The sequence below is a fragment of the Coenobita brevimanus genome, chromosome 6 (assembly GCF_032717465.1).
Source record: "Coenobita brevimanus isolate Jiangsu-jjx chromosome 6, ASM3271746v2, whole genome shotgun sequence".
In the NCBI taxonomy this organism is placed as follows: domain Eukaryota; kingdom Metazoa; phylum Arthropoda; class Malacostraca; order Decapoda; family Coenobitidae; genus Coenobita; species Coenobita brevimanus.
In genome coordinates, this window is record NC_136959.1 from 54,113,770 (window position 1) to 54,135,447 (window position 21,678).

Here is a 21,678-nt window from a genome sequence, read left to right on the forward strand (position 1 = left end):
AGGGATAATTTTCACTTCATAACATCACACCTGGGTGCGCTAGCAAAAGTTTCAACAATTCAACAAGATATTTAGGTTCACCAACCTTAAGAAGCTTGAAAGTAATGAGACACAGTCAAAATTCTATTCTCACCTTTACCGACAACCGATGTAACTCAGTTCATGATAAGGCAGTTGGGGTTCCTGGTGGAAAATCAAAGATATGCCTTGCTGCCCTATTCAACACTGACTGAACCTTCTTTAGTAGATTATAAGGAAGACCAATCCATAATGAGTTGGAATATTCAACATCAGACACAATTTTGGACTGAAATGTACACAAGATATCGAAGAGAACAGATTGGACGAAGTTATGACTTGTCAATCTTCAGAGTCAGGGAATTGTTAGTGTCACGATTCCTTCTGTTTCCCTGAATAATAATGATTTCTATTTTAACAAGATCTATCTATCTATCTACAGCCAAATGCCTCAATCCCCTATATGGGGTGGCCAAAAACAAATCGCCTCCACGTCACCCTGTCCCCCGCCATTTCACTGCCCTGCTCCCAATTCACACACCCCTCTCACATATACCTCTCCACTCCATCCCTACACCTCATCCTTGGCCTTCCCCACCCTCTCTCCCCCTCCACCTCACTCACATACATTCTCCTCATCAGTCTCTCACTCTCCCTTCTCTCCACATGGCCAAACCACCTCAATGTGTTTATCCTAATGCTTCCTATCAAATCCACTTCCACACCACAACACTCTTTCACATCCTCATTTGTCAGTCTGTCTCTCCATGTGACTCCACAGGCTCCTCTCAAATAACTCATTTCCACTGCTCTCACTCTTGACTTGTGTCCTTCCAACAATGTCCAAGCTTCACTTCCACATGTTAGAGTTGGTATCACAATACTGTCATGTAATAACTTTTTCACTTCCATGCTCACTTCCCTGTTTCTTATCACTGCCTTCAAGGAACCAGCAACCTTTCTTCCTTGTTGTACCCTTTCAAGCACTTCACCCTCCAAACTTCCATCCTTACTCATCACACTACCCAAGTACTTAAACATACTCACATTTTCCATTTCCTCCTCAACCAACCTCACTGTACATTCAGTGACTTCACCTCTCTTGAAGACTACAACCTTACTCTTCCCTACATTCACCTTTAGATTCCGTTTCTTACACAGTCTCTCAAACTCATCCACCAAGCCTTGCAGCTCTCCTTCATCTTCACTTAACAACACAGTATCATCTGCAAACAACAGGACAGGGAGTTTCCAAACACTCCCCTCTCTCATTAGGGCCACTCCAAAATCCACTGTCCTACCTTTTATCTCTTTTATAACCCCATCCATATACAGACTGAGCAACCATGAAGACATGACACATCCTTGTTTCAACCCAACCTTCAAATAGAAAAACTCACTCAGTTCACCATCCACACGCACTGAAGCCTCAGCACCCTCATACATACTCCTCAAGGCATTCAACAACTTCACATTTACTCCATATATTCTTAATACTTTCCACAATCCTTGCCTATCAACCCTGTCATATGCTTTCTCCAAATCCATGAAGGCTGCATACAACTTCTTTCCCTTCTCCAGAAACTTTTCCACTAAAGATCTAAGAATGAATATCTGATCTGCACAACCTCTTCCCTTCGTAAAGCCTCCCTGTTCTTCTCCAACTAATTCCTTTGTTATTTCCCTAACTCTGTCAATAAGTATCCTACCATACACTTTTCCTATTACACAAATGCCCCTATGATTACCACACACTTCTTTTTCCCCTTTCCCTTTGTACAAGGGAATAATTATACCTGACTTCCACTCCTCTGGGACTCTACCTTCCTCCCAGGCCAATATGCACATCTTCCACATCCATTCTGCTACTATCTCTCCCCCATGCTTCAGCATTTCACCACACACTCCATCAATTCCTGGGGCTTTCTCCATTTTGACTTTCTTCATTGCTTCCACAACTTCCATCCTACTGATTTCTTCCTCTCTTCTCACCTCCCTCCTTCTCCCAGCCATTCCCCAGGCACTTATACTCGCATTATTTTCATTCTCTACATTCAACAATTCATTAATGCGTTCTCTCCATCTGCTCACTTTTTCTCCCTTTTCCACTAGTAATCTACCATTATTATCTCACTCCCCTACTAACTTCATTGCCACCCTGTCTGACTCTCTCTACCTCTTTCCATAACATTTTCTTACATTCCCTCCAATTTTCACTCAAATTCCTTCCAAATTCCTCATCCACTCTCTCCTAACTCTCACTTATTAATCTTTTCACCTCTACCTGCCTTTCTACATATAATTCTCTCTTCCATTTCTCAACTTCTTCTACGCCCCTATTTCTCATCCATTCATTATACGCTTTTTTTTTGTGTGTGCCACAGCCTGTCTCACCTCTTCATTCTACCATGCTATTCCTTGCACCCCCTTTCATCTTCTCTTCACCCCACACACCACCTCACATGCTGCACATATTTCTTCTGTGAATATCTTGCACACACCTTCCACATCCCCCATCTGCTCCAATTCATATTTACCCAATCGTTCCTCCAATTCCCTCTTATATTCTGCCATTTTCTCATCATCTTGTAACCTTTCCACTCTCCTTGCATCTACTCCTTCCTCCCATCCTTTCCTTCTTCTATTTCTCCATTTTACTTGGACCTTGATTCTGACCACCATTTGGTTGTGGTCAGAAAGTCCACTCCCCCAACCTCTATATGCTCTTGCATCCATTACACATCTTCGCATCCTTGCATCCACACAGACATAATCAATCATTGCCTTCCATTCATTCAGTTCACCATCCATCCTTCTCATCACTTGCCATGTATATCTGTGGATCATTTTGTGCCTGAAGAGGGTATTGGCTCTTACCAAACCCCTCCCGGCACAAATGTCCACTAAAGCACTGCCATTCTCATCTATCTCAGCAGGCACACACCACTCACCAACTACTCCATCCACCTTCACATTCCCTGCTTTACCATTCATATCACCAATCAAAAGCACTCTCTCATTCCTTTTAAACTTTTCCATGCACACTTCCACATCTGTCCAGAACTCTTCTCTCACTTTGCTTGCATGATCTTGCATTGGCACAGACACACACACAATTGCCCACATTTGTAGTCCAACTTTCAGTCTTACCCACACAATCCTTGAGCCAACTGATCCATACTCTCTTTTATTCTCCTTCCATCTGTTACTCACAACAATACACATTCCTTCTTTTGCCCTCTCATTCTCACCTACTCCTGCACATATCCCCCATCCATACTCCCATTCTCTCACACTCTCATCTTTCCATTTAGTTTCAGTTAATCCACATACATCCACTTTTGCACCCTCAAGCACCTGGACAACTTATGTCTGTGCCAGAGTCAGCCACTCTCACACTGACCCACAACTTCGCGCCGCAATATTTTTCTTTGATCACTCTCTGTAAATACACTTTTCAAGATAGAATGTTGGTTTTGGGATTATTTTAAAGCTGAATAGTTGTTCTTTATCATAGTATGTTCAAAATGGGAAAACAAAGAAAACAGAAAGTCAAAATGATGAGTTGAAGTTAGGCAAAAAACAAAAATTTTATACCTCTCCATAGAAATATATTCAGCAAAAAAAAAAAAAAAAAACTATTAAAGATATATAAATCTGATGTAAACCATGCAAAACTACAATAAATTATCTTTACAGTGCTATAGAGTTTATGGTTATTTATGCATTTTCTTATGCGGTAAAGTGAAAGGAAGAAGATGCAAATTTTTTATCATTCTCGGCTGCATTTTCGTTTCACAATCTTTTTCATTGATCAGTCGGTGTAAATACATCTTTTAAGACTGAATGCTGATTGTGGTGCTATTATAAAGCTGAATAGTTGTAGTACATCACAGTATATTAAAAAAAGGAAAACAAAGAAAAAAAGGAAAAATAATGAGGTGAAATTAGGTGAAAACCAACAATTTTATACCTTACCACACAAAAATATTCAGCAATAAAAATCTAATGAAGATACATAAATCTGGTTTAAACCATGCAAAACTACAATAAACTGCCTTTACAGTGCTATATTGATTATTGTTATTTATGCATCTTATTCCGCAGTAAAGTGAAACGAAAAAGATCCAATTTTTTTTTTATGAATTTCGGCCGCATATTCACTTCACAATCTTTTTCTTTGATCGGTCAGAGTAAATACATCTTTTATGATTGAAATGGTGGTAGGTGGTGGTAACCATCATCCACTCACTTGATGTAGTGCTGCCTACTTCTTCCTTGGCCTTTATCATTCTTTCTCTGTGCCTGTCCTCCTCTCTTCCTATTTCTCCCATCTTTCCTGTCACTTCTTATTGCTTTTCTTTCCTTTACAGGTGGCATTACATTAAGTGACAAGCCAAATGGCTTCCTGTAAGCCAAGAAACCATTTACAACGCTGGGTGGTAACCATATAACCAAACCATACGTGCTCCCTACGTGTCAACAAGTGGGTTGGTGGAGGGTTAGTGCCCCTCCCTGTAAAACAAATAACTCAGAGTCAAATGGCCACCCCTTGCGGGATTATGGCATCTGGCAATAGATAGATAGATGACTGAATGCTGGTTGTGGTGCTATTTTAAAGATGAATAGCTGTAGTCTGTCGTAGTTTTCGTTTTCATCGTTTTCGTTTTTAAAGGCTCCAACATGCTTGCATGTGTCGGCCTTGGTCACCTAATGGCGGCTCTCCACGCTGCACGATCCATTGCAGCCTCCCTGTTCAGTCCCTTAACCCTAAGGCCACACTTAATGACCTCGTCCCATGTCTTTCTCGGTCTACCCCTCATAACCCCACCCCCAATATTAACACTTCTCACCTTCCTCACCCAATTATCATCCTCCATCCTCTCCACATGTCCAAACCACCTCAATCTACCTCTCCTCATCACAACACCAATACACTCCAGTCCCATCCTACCTCTCAACTCTTCCATTGTAAACCCAGCCCCTCCAGGCCTTGGACACAGGGACACACTGCACATCCACCTAATCATTGTCATTTCTGTATGTCTGAGCTGGCGAATATCTTCCTCCTTCACTGCCCAGGTCTCACTGCCATACAGCATTACACTCCTAACACATGCTGCATACAAAGACCCCTTAGCATGTAGGGAGAGCTCTCTCAATGTCAGGAGAGGCAAGAGCTCCCTGAACTTCTTCCAACCACTTCTCACCCTAGCCACAGAGCTAGCTCCAGCCCCACCTCCAGCACACAACATGTCTCCCAAATAACAAAACTCTTCCACACACTCAAGAGATTCACCAGCAAGTTCAATCCTTTCACGTCTGACAATCTCCACCTGATCACCCCGGCACGCCGTACACATAAAATCAGCATTATCTCGCAGTCTACCTCTGATACCACTACATCTCTTATGCACCCATTTATCACACACACCACACAAGATGGAATTACTTCCCACGCCCTTGTGGCAAACTGCACAAAGAAAATAAAAAGTCAAAATGACAAGGTGAAGTTAACTGAAAACCAAAACTTTTACACCTTGCTGTAGAAAAATATTCAGAGATAAAAATCTAAGAAAGATATATAAATCTGGTTTAAAATATGCAAAACTGTAATAAATTACCTTCACAGTGCTATGCAGATTAAGGTTATTTATGCATTTCATTGAACGGTAGAGTGAAATGAAAAAGATGCACAATTACAGTATATCATGATTCTCGACACATATTCTTGTTTTTTTATTGCTCTGTGTAGACATGCTTTTCACTATAGAATGCTTGATGTGGTGTTATTTTGAGTTGAATATATGCAGTTTTTAGCAGAATGTTCAAAAAAGGAAAGCAAAGATATTAACCTGCCCCGTCCCGTCGACGTATGGGTACGTTGCAACATTTTGCATCTGCCAGTCCCAGCAACGTATTGGTATGTCGTGGAATTGCAAGGTCCCTAATTTGCACAATTTTCAATTTTCACGCGTGATTTTTCGTATGTATACACGGGACACCTTCCTCTATTCCTCTACAAGATGCCAAGCAGGGACAATGCCTTACACCGCATAACCTCCCCCCCCCCCTCATGCCATTGTCTTGGCAATTCACCTGTTACCAGTGACCTGGCCAGTAAAGATATTCAGGGCCAAAGTGATTCCCCAATCGATGACAATGTGGAGGACAAAGTTTACATAGCATTAGAAGAAGAAACAGCCAGAAATAATGATCAGGTAATGTGGCAAAATAAGGTCAGGTATGGTGATTAGTTAGTGAGTGGAACAATGCTTATTAATGCCTATATTACTGCTTGAAAACCAATATACTCTCATACTACATATAAATTCGTACCAAGTAAATAAATAAATACGCATTTATGAGTTGTGTGAAATAGTTACCCTCCCATAGAACTCGTTTTCTTTGGTGCCAGCCTGGTAGAAAACCCAGTCAGGTAAGGAGGTACTCCTACCTAGATCGAGTATTTTACCTTAGGTGAGCGATTTCTCTATGAATTTTCAATGTTTCTCACCAAAAGCGGAGGTTTTAGCCAAAAAAAAAAAAAAAAAAAAAAATCGAAAATACTTCAGGATTGGGGGATGTCGGAGGTGCGGAAAACCTCGGGACGTGACGGGTTGAAAGTAAAAATGACATAAATGTGTGCGAGGAAAAATGAGAGACAATTACATAACCTCTGACTGTCATGACAGCTACAACGCAACTGCCTTTGTTCCCTGCCTTGAGGCAAAGCCGTGAGTCATACCACATGCACACTGCCCGCCACGCACAAAGCAACCATCCCACGACATCATGCCCGAGTTTCTTTGTTATGATGCGTAAATGCAATTCCATCCATCCATCCATCATCCAATCCTACATTGCCCCATGAGGAGCGTAGGAGCCCGTGGCTAGACAGTTGTTCCCAACATTTAAGATGAGAGTGATCAGCCTCACTCATCCCTGAGTGGCATTACATGAGCAATCAACCCCAACCATCCCTTGGATATAAACCTTCACAGGCTCAATCCAACTGGAGCACAATAATTACCCGCTAATCCACCAGGCACCAAAATTTGGTTATATGGTTACCACCCAGAGCAGTAAATGATTTCCTGGTGTACAGGAAACCATTTAGCTTGTCACTCAGTGTAGGGTCACCCACAGGCAGAATGAAGAGGAAAGAATGAAGGAAAGAAAGACAGAAGAGGGAGTATAAAGTTACCCATAGGCAGAAGGATAAGGAAAGAATGAAGGAAAGGAAGACAGAAGAGGATGAAAGGAAAGAAGGATGGAGGAGAGGAAAGGGCAGACACCCCACAGCAGCACTACATGGTGAGTGCCCCCACCTAATGGTGAATATTTTACAAAAGCATCTTTAAATGACAATTAAAAGCATCATCAGAATCTCTGAGGTTGGAATTGAAATGACATTCAAAATCGTCATCAGAATCTCAAAGGGTTAAGACAGCCAAGTTAGCTGCACTGGATATTGTGCTGGGCCAGATATTGCACTGATGGATAGAGCTCAATGTACTGTAATACAGTACTGGAATAATGTAGGGCAACATGGAGGCTCCCCAACAGATGAATCCGAAAGAAATAAAATATGGATCATTGTCTAATGCACACAGTTATCAATGTTTAAACTCAGATACCAGATGTAATAAGGCTGAGATAACCATACACCCTGTAAAGAAAATACTAACAGACTTGTAAGAGGCTACAATTTACCCAAATACATGTCAACATAGCACTGTTTACTTTGGAGCCTGTTAGAGGCTCCACAATAGACGGACCTGAAATACAAGAATGGTTGTCTAAGCCCTATTTTCAACAAAATTTTATTAGCAGATGCCCATTATAATACTGCTAATATAAACTGATATTATATTGAATATCATTAAGAAAAAAAAAATAGTTCATCCATCCATCATCCAATCCTATGTCGCCCCATGAGATGCGTAGGAACCCAGGGCTAGGCAAGTTGGTCCTGACATTTAAGATGAGAGTGAAAAAAATGTAGGCCTCCCATAAATATTTTAATCATCATCATCATCAAAGCCCAGAAAGTCATCATCTTCAAAGTCAGGTAGCGGTAAATCATCCCCAAAGCCTGAAAACTGATCTTCAAAGCTGTCATCCAAACAAATCTCTTCATTCCTGGCACTTGCTGAATCAGAAACTGAATCATCACTGTCTTCAAACAACAAGTTGCCCTCAGTACCATTAAGGTCATTACTAATACCACACTAACTCCTTTCATTTAATATCCATATTTTTCGTTCTTCAAATTCTTGCCAAATTACCGTTGCACTACAGAGACTGTGTTTACTACGTCTAGCATCTTTCAGCCGCTGCTCTTGTTTTCTCCAAGTTCGTATAATTTTTTCCATTGGTGGCAGCCCAAAGTACCGCTCTACTGCCCTATTGCCATGTTCCTTTGCATACTCAATGACAATGAGCTTGAAAGCAATTTTACAGCAGTGTCTGCATCGGTTCTGGGCCATTGGTTAGTGACGAAAGTAAATTTAAAATGCCAGAATATTGTAAACTCTATCTCTGATCAGAACAGCTGTGCAGTGTATCTTGTGTCGCTTGTTTGGGTTATGAAAACTAGGAGTAACATTCAATACTACTGTATGTCTGCTGTGATGTTTTGTGATGCTGCATTTGGTAACTAGGGTGCAGCACCATCTCTGTTATCATTTGTCAGTTCAATGTAAATGGTGACTAATGTTCAAAATTCTTTTAGAATTTCCTTGGCCTTTCTAGGAACATTTCTCATTCGTATGGTACACCGATGTGTTAAAGTTGGCACAGTTGTTAAGGAAAATAATATCAATAATGTACCAATATATTTTAAGTCTTCAATAGCTCTGCTAGAAGTTGTGTTTGGTGGGCTACAGCTAACAGCACCTCACCCTGACCCCCTACCTACAAGCCTCACGTCTTTGGCGTTCAGCCTCCCATCAATGATGTGGGCCTATTGGACGCAGGGTAATTTTTGTATAATCTTTTTTGGTAAAAAAGTGTCTTATTGTTCAGCAAATACAGTAATTGTTAAATGGGGAGGGGCACTAAACCTCCGCCAACCCACTTGCTGAAGGGAACATGTATAAGGTGGTTATATGGTTACCATCCAGTGCCATAAATGGTTTCCTGGCTTAGACAAAGCCATTAGGTTTGTCACTCAGTGTAAAGCCACCTGAAAAGGAAAGAAGGGGTAATAAAGAGTGACAGGAAAGATGAGAGAAATAGGAAGACAAGAGGGGATACACAGAAAAAGAATGAGAAAGGTGAAGGAAAAAGTATGCAGCACTACATCAAGTGAGTGGATGATGGTTGTCACCAACTACCCCTACATATCCTACCACTGTATATCCTCTATTAGTATTTCTGTACAAGCTTTGACAAACTCTCCCCAAAAAAGTATAAATATTTTCATCTTTATTTTGTGGCCACTAACCTTTGCATTCCAAAGAGCAGAAGGCCCAGACACAGTGTGTGGCAGTGTAGGCAGCAGCTGCAATGGTACCTGTGGTGGTAGCTGGGGAGCAGTTATAGAGATGAAGGTGGTGGCACGGACCCTGCCGCCACACCAGCGCATCCTGTCCACCACCACCAGTTCCTATCAGCACCCCATTGTGATACCAGCTTAGCCCTGGAATACACATACAGCTGTTTAGTCATACTCTAAGTGGCTTTGGACACTTCAAAGCACCTTTTCCACTAGATTTATGTTGCATATTACACCTCAGTATCCTCTGGTATGCTACTGATACAACCTATGTTGATATTTAAATTATATAAATAATATGAGGCATCGCCTGCCAGAGGGGCGACCGTGCCAAACCATTTGTTGAGTAGCGGGATTTGCTAGTTAGGTAGTACTGCAAGGTTCTCAGCAATTCTCATAGTTCGGGTATGAATCAGTTGTCAGATAGCCTGCTATTTGTGAGTGGAGGTATTTTGTAAGTTGTACATTAATTTTTGTGCTCTTTTTCCTCTATAATGTTTTATTTATGTGACTGTTTGTTAAACTATGTAATTTTACCTCAGTTTGTATGCTAAATAAATCTGAGTGTTACATACTGTAAGAAAACTCTGAGGTATTTTGAATGTCTCTGAATGGTAACTGTTGTCCCTTTGAGAGAGTACTAGAACTCTGGAGAAGAAGGGAAGGCTATATAAGGAGGTGGAAGAGCCAGGGGGAGTCAGTTTTGTTTCAGATTTAGTTTCAGTGCAGTTTAGTGCAGCGTAGTGAAGATTGTATAGCTCCAGTACTTGTGAAAACAGTGAAGTGTAGTTGGCATACATTAAGAGTTATTATTTGGTGAATAAAGACTGTGAACCTGAGACGCCAGTGTTTATTTACCATGCCTGAGCCGATCATCCTGTTGTTGCACACCGAAAGGCTGACCAGTGGAAGAACAATTCACTGGGCAACATCCTTACTATAATAAGCTACTGCTGTTGGAAACTGTGGCAGCGTGGAACGGGGACGTAACAGTGGTGTCAGGAGTGTGGATCATTAGAAAAGTGTTGCAGTGAGTCAAATCTTCAACAAGGAGGTAGAAGGTGTGCTGACAAGAGGCAAGCTGGCAGCAGGAGGCATGTCTGGCAGTAATCATGAAGCTGTTACAAGCAAAGAATGATGGAATTAAAGAACTCAAAGAACAATTACAGGCACAGAACAAAGGACAGAAAGAACTCAAAGAACAATTACCGGCACAAAATGAAGAACCGAAAGAAAGAAATGAACAATTGCAAGCACAGTGTGAACAACTAGAGGCAGAAGAACAGAAAGAATTACAGTATATGACCAGCTTCAAGATGCATTACAGCAGCAACAGAGGGAATTACAAATGAGGACGCAAAGATGGCTAGATACTTTCATGGCAGAAATGAAAGGAGAGAGCAACAGTTTAAGGAGAAAATAGATGCCATGCTTGAGCAGCAGAAGTATGAGGTATGGAATAATGTGATGGAGTGCAGAGAGCACATAGACAATCAGTTGAAGATTAGTGAAGGAATAGAGATGGAGTGCAGACAGCATGTAGATAATCAACTGAAGCGTGTAGTCAACCATGTGAGGATAATTAGTGAGAGAATTGAGGCTGTTGAGAAATATTGCACTGCTGAACCTCAGGTTAGTGTGCAGGGAGCACATGAAAAGAATGAACAATGTATGGTGAATCTTGATGGATCCCAAGCATTTAAAGGTTGCATTACAGGGTTGAATAATCAGAATGTAGGAGTTTTAAGTCCTGGACTTAATTATGATGCCCCAGTTTTTAGGCTCCACACCAGCGAAGTGCATGGCTATAATAGGGGTCCAATTTAAAAGAAAGCTCAGGAATTTGGTGGCAAAGCATCTTGGGAAGCTTATCGTGTGCATTCTGAGTTACTTGCCAGTCAGAATGGTTAGGATGATAAGCAGAGGACAGTGCAGCTTGCTACTGGCCTTAATGGTGCCACAATGGAAATTCTGGGGCAGATGCCAGTAGAGGACAGGAACTGTTATTGGTCCTTAGCAGAAGTACAGGAGCGCAGATATGGGACCATGTACCTGACTGAGGTTTACACAGCAAAGATTCTGGACCTGTGTACAGTAAGGGCTCGAGGCAAATCCCTACAGCAGCCTGCTCACGACCTGGAGAGTTTGGCACACACGGCATACCATGGAGCAGCAACTAACCTGTTGGCTATTCTTCTGAGGGAGCAGTTCATTGATCCTCTTGATAGTGTAGAGTTGAAAATGCAAGTGAAACAGGCACAATCAAGAAGCATGAAAGAAGCACTAGCCTGGGCTCCGGAATTTGAGTCCTACATCAGGTCCAATACATCCACTTTTCAGGCAGGTCGTGGTGAAAGATTCAAGGCAAGAAAGGGGGAGGTATGTGAAGCGGAAAAATTTGAAGGAAGTTGCTGGTACCGGAAAGAATACAGGAAAGAGGACTGCTACAAGTGAAAGAGGGAACAGGACAAGACCGGAGGAGATTGCTGATTCTGCGGGAAGCCAAGGCACAAAAAGCAGATTTTTTTATTTTTTTTTTTTAAACAACAGAACAGAGGAACAGAGGAAGGAAAAACAAATGAATAAAAAAATAAATAAATAATCCATAAACCAGATTACTGGCATCCTCCATTCATAAAATATCTGTAACAGTTGGACTTGAACAGTTGTAGGTTGAAGTTTGGGAAGAAACAACTCCAGGGAAGCGAGTTCCAGAGAGATGCAGTTCGAGGAACAAAAGAAATCTGATAGGCAGAAGTTCTGCAATATGGCTGTCTAACACTCCAGTCATGAGCATTACCAGATGCCCATGTAGCATGAGGGAAGGCATGGAGAGGTGGCACGGTGGACGCAATTTCGTCTGATCATTTGCCATAAAAATATCTCTAAAATAATGTAAGGGAGGCAACATTCCTTCTTACTTGCAGGGGTGGTAATTTATTTATAATAGCAGGGTTATTAATAATTCCAACAGCTTTGTTCTGAATTTTGTCTAGTTGTTTTAGCACAACCTCTCCACATCCATTCCACAAGGGTGAGCAATATTCAAGCTGAGAGCGCACATGACTCTTGTAAACTATAGCTAACTGCTTGTCTGTGAAGAAGTTACGGACACTGTACGATAATCCAAATTTCTTTGACGCAGTTTTAGCAAGTGATCTGACATAAGAGGTCCACCTGAGGGCACTGTTATGTGAGACCCCGAGAATTTCAATATTTTTGGAGATGGGAATATTAGTAGCATTGAGGGTTACAAATACAAGAAGAAGCAAGAACACTGAAGTTTCCCACCTCACCACATGTCTAACACCTCTTTGTTGCAACAATTGCAACAAACAGGTGTTAGACATGTGGTGAGTTGGGACACTTCAGTTATGATTGTCCACATGAGAAGGGCAGCGAGAAGAAGGCTGCAGAAGACAAGAGGGATGGGGGTAAATTAGTAAAGGCTGGTGACAAGAGGCAACAACCAGCCAGTTTTTCCCAAGAAGCCCCACCACTGAGGAAATGCAAGAGAACCTTGATTGATAGTGTGGGAAAAGACAGAAAAACAGATAGCAAGCAGTGCAGTAGGAATGGGAATCTCATCAAGAAATGCTGCCGTACTGCACTGAAGGGGCCAGCATCAGATGAAGAAGACCTGAAGAGAATGCAGGTGGAGGGTGCAGATTTACAACCAGTGCTTGAGTGGCTGCAGCAGAGTACAATGCGACCATCTCAGGAAGATGTTTCCAGATTCAGCCCTGTGACTAAGAGCTACTGGAGTCAGTGGGACCTTCTTCGTTTGAACAATGGACTACTGGAGCATCAGTGGGAGACACCCGATGGCCTCAGCAAGTATTGGAAACTGGTGGTTCCAAAGAAAATGAGGTCTGAAATCTTGGATAGGTCCCATAACCAGATCACTAGTGGGCACCAGGAAGTGAAGAAAACTAAGTCGGTTGCAACAGAGGTTCTACTGGACTGGCATGTGGAAGGATGCTGAAGAGTGGTGCTGGGCCTGTGATGTATGCTGTGCCAAGAAGGAACCCAAGAAACATGGTTGTGCCCCTCTTCAGCTGTACCAAGTGGGTGCACTGATGGAAGGAGTTGCGGTGGACATTGCTCGACCTTCGCCACTCACTGAAAGAGGAAACAGGTATATATGTACCCACTGACTACTTCACAAAGTGGCCAGAAGCCTATGCCATCCCTGATCAAGAGGCTGCAACTGTTGCTCAGATGTTTGTTGACCAGTTTTTCTGTCATTTTGGGATACAACAAAAGCTACATTCAAAACAGGGTAGAAATTTCGAGCCTGCTGTGTTCCGCGAGTGCTGCAAGTTACTGGGGATCAAGAAGACCAGGACGATCCCACTAAGGCCACAGTCAGATGGGATGGCGTAGAAATTCAACTGGACCCTGGAACAAGAACTGGCCAAGTACTGTGTAGAAGGGCAGAGGGAATGGGACCAGAAACTACCTGCCTTGCTGGTGGCATATTGGTCTGTATCCCACAAGTATACCGGCTACACCCCTGCAAAACTGATGCTGGGCCACGAGTTATGCTTGCCCATTGACCTGTTAATTAGAAGACCACCTGGTGAAGAGCTGTCTACAAACACCTCCAGCTATGTGATGCATCTTCAGGAAAGGCTGGCTGAGGTCCTATATCAAGTGCAAGAAGCTCTAAAGTTTTCAAGTGAAGTGATGATGTGCAAGTATGATGCCAAGGCATGTAAAGTGAGCTTCAAGGATCGTGACAAAGTATGGTTATAAAATCCTCAGCAGAAGAAGAGACAGTCACCGAAGCAGCAGAACCTGTGGGATGGGCCTTACACTGTGTTGGACCACCTATCAGATGTAACGTACCGGATTCAGGAAGGCAGGAAGTCTTGCCCAAAGGTGGTACACATGAATCATCTGTGGCAGTACCATGAGCCAGGACAGTACGAGGAATCGTGCTCTCTCGTAGCTGAGGATGTTGAGTAGGACCAAGGAGCTGAAGTACAAGAGGATGGTGACAGTTTCCCAAGAGAAGAAGTGCATCAGGAAAAGGACCAAGACATTCCAGGAGGAGTGGACTGTGTGGAGGAGCAGGGATGTCATCAGATGTGGCATAGAAGAGAAATGGAGGGACTATTTGGTGTATAGTTAAATACTTAGTTTGGATTAATGATTATGCCTGTATAAATTGTGTAGTTTTGTTGGGACGACAAAGGACTATGGAGGGGGTAGTGTTGAGAAGCAGGATTTGCTAGTTAGGTGGTACTGGAAGGTTCTCAGTATTCTCATAGTTTGGTTATGAGTCAGAGTTGCCAGTTAGCCTGCTATCTGACAGTGGAGGAATTTTGTAAGTTGTATATTAATTTTGTGCTCTTTTTCTCTATAATGTTTTATTTATGTGATTGTTTGTTAAACTATGTACTGTAATTTTATCTCTGTTCGTATGCTAAATAATATAGGGTGTTGTGTATGAAAACTCTGGGGTATTTTGAATGTCTTCAAATAGTAACTGTTGCCCCTTTGAGAGTGTACTAGAACTCTGGAGCAGGGAAGGCTATATTGTAAAAGGAGGTGGAAGAGCCTAGGAAAGTCAGTTTTGTTTCAGTTTTAGTTTCAATGTGGCCTAGTGACGGTTGTATGGCTCTGGTACTTGTGAAAACAGTGAAGTGTAGTTGGCAACCATTAAGTGTAATTATCTGGTGAATAAAGACCACGAACTTGAGAAGCCAGTGTATATTTACCATGCCTGAGCCAATCCTGTTGTTGCACACTGAAAGGCTGACCACAGGAAGAACAGCTCACTAGGCAATGTCCTGCCTATACTGAACTACTGCTGTTGGAGCATGTGGCAGTGTGGGATGGAAATGTAATACACTGTTTTGAGATATTTACAACTAAACACATCTATAGCACCGTCGAATACTGACCAAATTTAAACAACTTACCCTCATTTTACTTGTGAGGACGAGCATTTGTGAAATAACTAATAATTTATAATAAATGTATTTTGACTAATTACCCATCCTGACCTTTGGTTCCTTCTTCCTTGCATATAAAAAATAAAATTTACATAATCTGAACTAATAATTCAATCAGATGATTTTGTTCAGATAAAAACAAAAGATTACTAAGAAAAAAGAAAAAATATGATGAAACATTGACATTAATTATCTTTCTGATTTTTAAGGAAATATTTTACTATTATTGTTTAGAAAAATACTAATTATGTTCTTGAAATTCATCAAAATAATTATTTAATTATTTTGCCACAAAAATTACGTATCACTCTTTGGAGACTCAAAACCAATATTAAGGTCACTGTTAACCCCTAAATGCCGGGTGATTTTTACCACCGCCAGTTTCTCAGTGCAGGCAATTTTCCCAAAACTGCTTGTTTTCAAACCTTAATATCTTGTAAAGTACAGCAGTTAGAGAAAGAAAATAAAAACCATATTACTCATCAACTCTTCTTCCTGCAAATGAAAGCATCCCCAGGTCTTTAGGTGGTCCCTTTGACAAGAAGAGATGTAATGAAGACAGGTTGCTTGCGGCAAAGAACTCAGGATGTGTCCGACCCATTGCGCACGGCCCAGACATTGGGATTAGTGGCCGCACTCTGGCTACTATTTGTAACACTGACTTCCCAGGGAGAGTGGTGTGTTTGTAAAACTGCCCGACCTCTCGCCGTGCAATTTTCCATTTAGTAACCAACCTCCCCACTTTCCCTACTTACAGCTATGGTTGTGGGTCATCACCCAGTATGTGTGGCTCACATATATGGTTTTCAGGCCATAACAGCACTGAACTTTGCCCAGTTTGTGTGTGAGGGAAGGTGAAAGACACAATACTTACCCATTTTTCCCTGACTGTCATACAACTTTGTACTCTGGAAACACTTTGTGAGGAAATTTCCTTCTTTCCATTTCACTTCTTCCTCAGCTAGTACACACTAGTGTAATGAATACCTTATTCAAAACCAAGGGGTTGATGTTTGCACTACTGGTTAGGTTTTTTGGCACATTTTCTTGGTAAGGGGATAATGCTTTCCTCACTAGTTATGTTATATATTATTTATTCTACTGGCACTTCATATCACATGTACGGAACATATCGCTTATTTTGCACAATAAAACAAAGGTAAGAAATAAACGTAAGTGCTACCACAAAAAGAAATTTTCTTCGCAGCTCATAAGGTTTTCTTTCGTAAGTGGTAGGGTAACTCAACATACTGTATTAACAAGCACGTCACATCAACTTTGACTTATATAATTACGAAAAAACACACACTACACACCCACACACACAAAAAAACATTCTTCTTTGTCTGCTATTTACGTACATACTACCACACGCCTGTGCTTAGAATTCACATTCACAGTGGTACAAGAAGAAGCACTCTGGGCAAAGTGCAATCTTGCATTCATGACACTGATAGGCCATTTCCTTGCGTACAATGGGCCGACGTTTTGTCGTTGAACACGCATGACAACACCTGTATGTCACTTGCCCTGCAGGTGTTCAGCCCAGATTGATGAGATAATGTCTTCCCAGGTACTGTGCACTGGCCAACCTATCAGTTGGTGGCACCTGGTGCACTTGCCTCCTTCCACCTGAAACCTCAAAAGTTCCATACTTTTCAAAAAACTGCCATGTCAGCTCTTTCTCAAACTTGCATAAGGACACACTCTTACCCACAACCTCCTTGTAAAGAATGTATCTGTTGAGAATACTGATATCCAAAAGCTGCAGGAACGCCTTTTTATACCATTTGCAAGACTTCCGAAGGCAATCTATCTCTCCAATCTGCATGTCAGATTTATCCATGGGCCTCATGTTGACACTGTAATCACTGGCAGCATCTGGCTTCAACGATGGTTGCCTGGTCCTGTAAAAACTTTTGCCAGTGTCCTGCATAACCCCATGGTGAACTGTCATAAGCATATTCACCTTTTGCTTGTCATGCCAGTGAATGGCCAGCATGCTACCACATTTCAGGGTTAACAGGGGCACCCTTCTCAGTCTTTTCTAAGAATAATGGATAACTCTGTCTTTGGGCATGAACAGTACCGCAGGAACCAGTCCCATTTTGAAGCACATTTTGTGTCAATGCCGGAGAAGTGTAGTAATTGCCGGCATATAGGATGTGGTTTTTGTGAAAGTACCTGTCCATAAGCACTTCTACCACAACAGCAGAAAAACCATGGGGATCATCACTGGGTATATTCACATCTGTAGCTGATTACACTATCATGTCTAGCACATATCCAGTCTTGCAGTCGCATAAAACAAAGAACTTTAGGCCAAAGCGATATCATCTGGAAGGCACATGCTGAATAAATGCTAAACAGCCCCGGATTAAAACAAGTGACTCCTCAATAACCACTTTCTGAAATGGCCGGAAAAGCCTGATATATGAATCCTTCATTATGGTATGAAGCAGCCTGATTTTCCACAACCTGTCATTTGGGGCTGGGATATAGTTCCTGTTGAGGTGTAGGAACTTGAGAATGGCCAAGTACCTGTCCCGGGCCACATACTTAGACAGGTGTGTGTAAGATTTCGCTCACAAACTAATAATCGTAAATGACATGCCTCGTTACGTGTGCCATTATCATCGTCAGTGTGAGTCACACATACATTTCCTCCACCTCCACTACCTTCCATTGTTTCATTTTTGTACTCTGGGACAGGGAAACCTCAAGCCAGTGAACAGACATTGCCTGGTGAAAGTTTACTTCCTCCACCGGGTACTGCATTATGGTGGTTGCAAATAATGCTTGGAAAAAGGACAGGATGGTTGGTTCTCCTTCCCACAGGTGCTGCCTCTGAATACCTACCCCTGTCACATCAAAGGCAGGTAGGGTAGGCTGGAAGCCTTAATCCTCCTCCCACACAAAAATGTCAAGCTTGCCAATGCCGGGGCTGCTAGGGCATGATCTGGCAGGAATAAGGCATCTCTTGGTACCACTAGCATGCTCATGGCCACAGGTGGGGGGGGGGAGGGAGAAGAGATGGAAGTGGAGGTGGGGGAGGATGCAGATGATGACTCACCTGTAGTGGGGACTCCCTGCAGTGATGCTGGCTGGCCACATTTCCTCGCTGGTGCCGACGACCTCGTTATCTTCACATATGAAGGGCCAGGTTGTGGGGAAATGGCTCTTGAGGTGTTTGGTTGTGGTGATGAAGGCTGTGGTGTGGAAGGTAGGCGACATTCTTGCTCGGAATGTGGTGGAGAGATGCAGTGGCAGCATTTACATACAACAGGACCATCATCATCACCACCATCTCCTCCATTTTCCACACTTCCTGGCATGGCCTTCTCTTCTTCTGTAACAAAAGCATCACTCTTGTACACCTCTCCAGCCTCCTGAAGCACTTTCAGGTCCTTATCCGACGTGTCTGAGGGAGCAGGGGTGGGCACACATGACACGTCGCTCTCAAAATGATAACTCCCACCATTTTCTGAGGAAGTTTCACCACTTTCGGCAAGAGTAGACACAGTATTATCCAGTACGCGCTCAACAGGATTGTCACTAAGCCCTTTCCTCACATCCTTCGGCAGGAGTTTGGCTGGAGTGGAAGATGTAAGGGAGCCGTGGGCAACGGGGATGGAATTGGACAAGGAGGATCCTGAAGGCATTGTGCTACACTCGGCCAGGGTGGGCAAGACACTGATTCACGTTCCAGTTTGGAGGCGGGAGTATGCCAACACCTTTTGGTGACGAGATAATTTGGAGACCGCTTCAAACAATGGCGAGAAATCAAGTGTGGTTATAACCATCTCCTGGCATTCCCAATCCACAAACTTTGTATCGGATATAACCGTCGCCCAATGCCTAGGGTTAAATACATCCCTGTAATAATGGCTGGTCACTCCTTATTACATTCACCTTTAGTTTCTAAATACTCAAGGCAGCTAGAATACAGTACTACATTGTTCTGGCCTTAGCACCACCCATTGGAAGGCAGGTTTTCCTTTGGCATTTTCTCCCACATTACAGAAAATGTTTTTTTTTTAGAAAAGTTAAAGGGATAACTCATTTTTGCCATTTTGGTACGGTCACCCCTGGCAAGTGGCACCTCATACATGAGAATACTAAAGTGTAATAGGCAAAGAAAATCACAAAGAAAAACGTGCTACAAAGCCTCCTACACAACCTAGAATGGGACTCATATATCTGCAGACTACACAGTGCCACTTGCACTTGAGAAACATGATTAGATGAAACATGAGAAAATTTATGTCTTTCAAAGCTCATAATGATGATATACTGTAGATAAAAAATGGTTTACAGTACTGTACTTTAACCCCTACACCGCGGGCTTGTTTACCAATGACTTGCGTGTGCCGCGGGGTTATTTGGGCTCCGACAGACTCTCAAAAAATATTTGCCAAAAATCAGTTATTAGTCCTAGAATAATAAAATTACATATGCTTATGGCACATACCTTCAGCTTTCTCCTGGAATGATTGTTGAGCCTTCATCGGTTACCGTAGGACTTGTGGAGACCTCTGAAGTAGGGTAACGAAGTCTCCACTTTACACTTCCCGACAACCCGTAATATGATTACCACAGCTAGATACAAACACTATAAACACTATTCTACAATTTTCAAGTAGTTTGGGATCCATACTCAAAAAAAAAAAACACTGTGAAAGCAATGGAAATTACGAGCGCGTCTGATCGTCGCACTGGCACTAGTTCGCTCTTGGTAGTCTGTCATTTATTATTCATAAAACCCCTCACACTTTATATTTCTATTACTATATAACACTTATATATATCTACAGTCTTCATCCATAAGTTTCCTTCAGTAGTATTAGTTTATTGTCACTGTAGGGATTCAATTTCTTTCAGTAAAATACGTAGCATTCACTTTCTCGTCCTGTATACTAGCATTGAGAGTGAATGTCACTTTCATCTTCACTCTCATAACTCATAGCATTCAGACATGCTAGAGTGAAACTTTCACTTTCATTACTCCTAGGGTATATACTCGTATTCTTATAATACTACTCATTTACATTTCTATTTACGTTCTCTATTTTATTTACGTTATTTACATTTCTATTTTATTTACACTGTGTTGTGCACTGTCACTTGAAATAACTTATAAAACTATTTTCCATTGTTCACGTATATTTACATTCATTACTTTCACTTGCTGTTTACACATTATTTACAATTCCACTTGCACTGTTTTACTCAATAGAAAGATCGTAGTCACTCTTTTATCAATTGTCAGCCCTTTACCTCTTTCCACACGAGGTTTAGTAGGGGGTAAAGGTCACAGGGCCATTTGCATGGGGGTGAAAAAAGGCCTTGAAGTCAGCAAGAAGAAACATACGTACTCTCACTTCGGAAGATGAGAGTGAACTGATAACGGAGGACCAGCGTGGAGGCCTGCTAGGGGTTATTCAGAGTTACCAATATTACTTCTTGAAACAGCTAAGTCTAGCACTGACATGATTGGCAGGAAATCTAGACAATACATTATAAATTTGGTAGTTCCAGGTGAATGTAAATATCACTTAGGCTTCTCCCTTCCCTCCTTACATGTATATTTATTACGAAAATAGATTAGAGGCCTACTTAGGAGATATATATTCAGAGCTACCAATGTTATATCTTGAAACAGCTTTGTCTAGCACTGATATGATTGGCAGGAAATCTAGACAATACATTGTAAATTAGGTAGTTCCAGGTGAATGTAAATATCACTTAGGCTTCTCCCTTCCCTCCTTACATGTATATTTATTACGAAAATAGATTATACGGCATATTTCAAGGGGAAAAAAAACAGCGAAAATTAGCGAACGAGTGCATGTGAGGTGTTGTCAGGTGATAATTAGCCAATTCCAGGTGTATGGCACTCTCACTTACCTTATTTCTTTCTTGTATATATTATTTGGTATAAGAATAGGACATAGGGCTTATTTCAATGGATGAAATCAGTGAAAAATTCCAGGGAAGATTCACTTAGCGTAGCACGGCCGGGCAGGCGAGAGGATAGGGTAATGGAGGGGGGGTAGGGAGGGGAGTCAAGAACGGGGAGAAATGGCTAAATTGTCAACAATGGATGGGAGTACAGATGAGATTAGGAGTGCTGCCTAGTGTTGAACATTGGCAGTACTGATAGATGATACAAGCCCCCACTTGGAAGCCCGGGTG

The 21,678-nt window shown here is 42.0% G+C and overlaps 1 protein-coding gene across 1 annotated transcript in view; it reads right to left on the minus strand.

Moving 5' to 3' along the window:
- Positions 1-21,678, minus strand: part of LOC145401265 (uncharacterized) — a 308,557-nt gene that overhangs the window by 183,443 nt on the left and 103,436 nt on the right. The window contains exon 15 of the mRNA XM_080273595.1: positions 9,470-9,664. Coding sequence (XP_080129721.1) covers positions 9,470-9,664 — 195 coding nt within the window. The remainder of the gene's footprint in view (positions 1-9,469; positions 9,665-21,678) is intronic.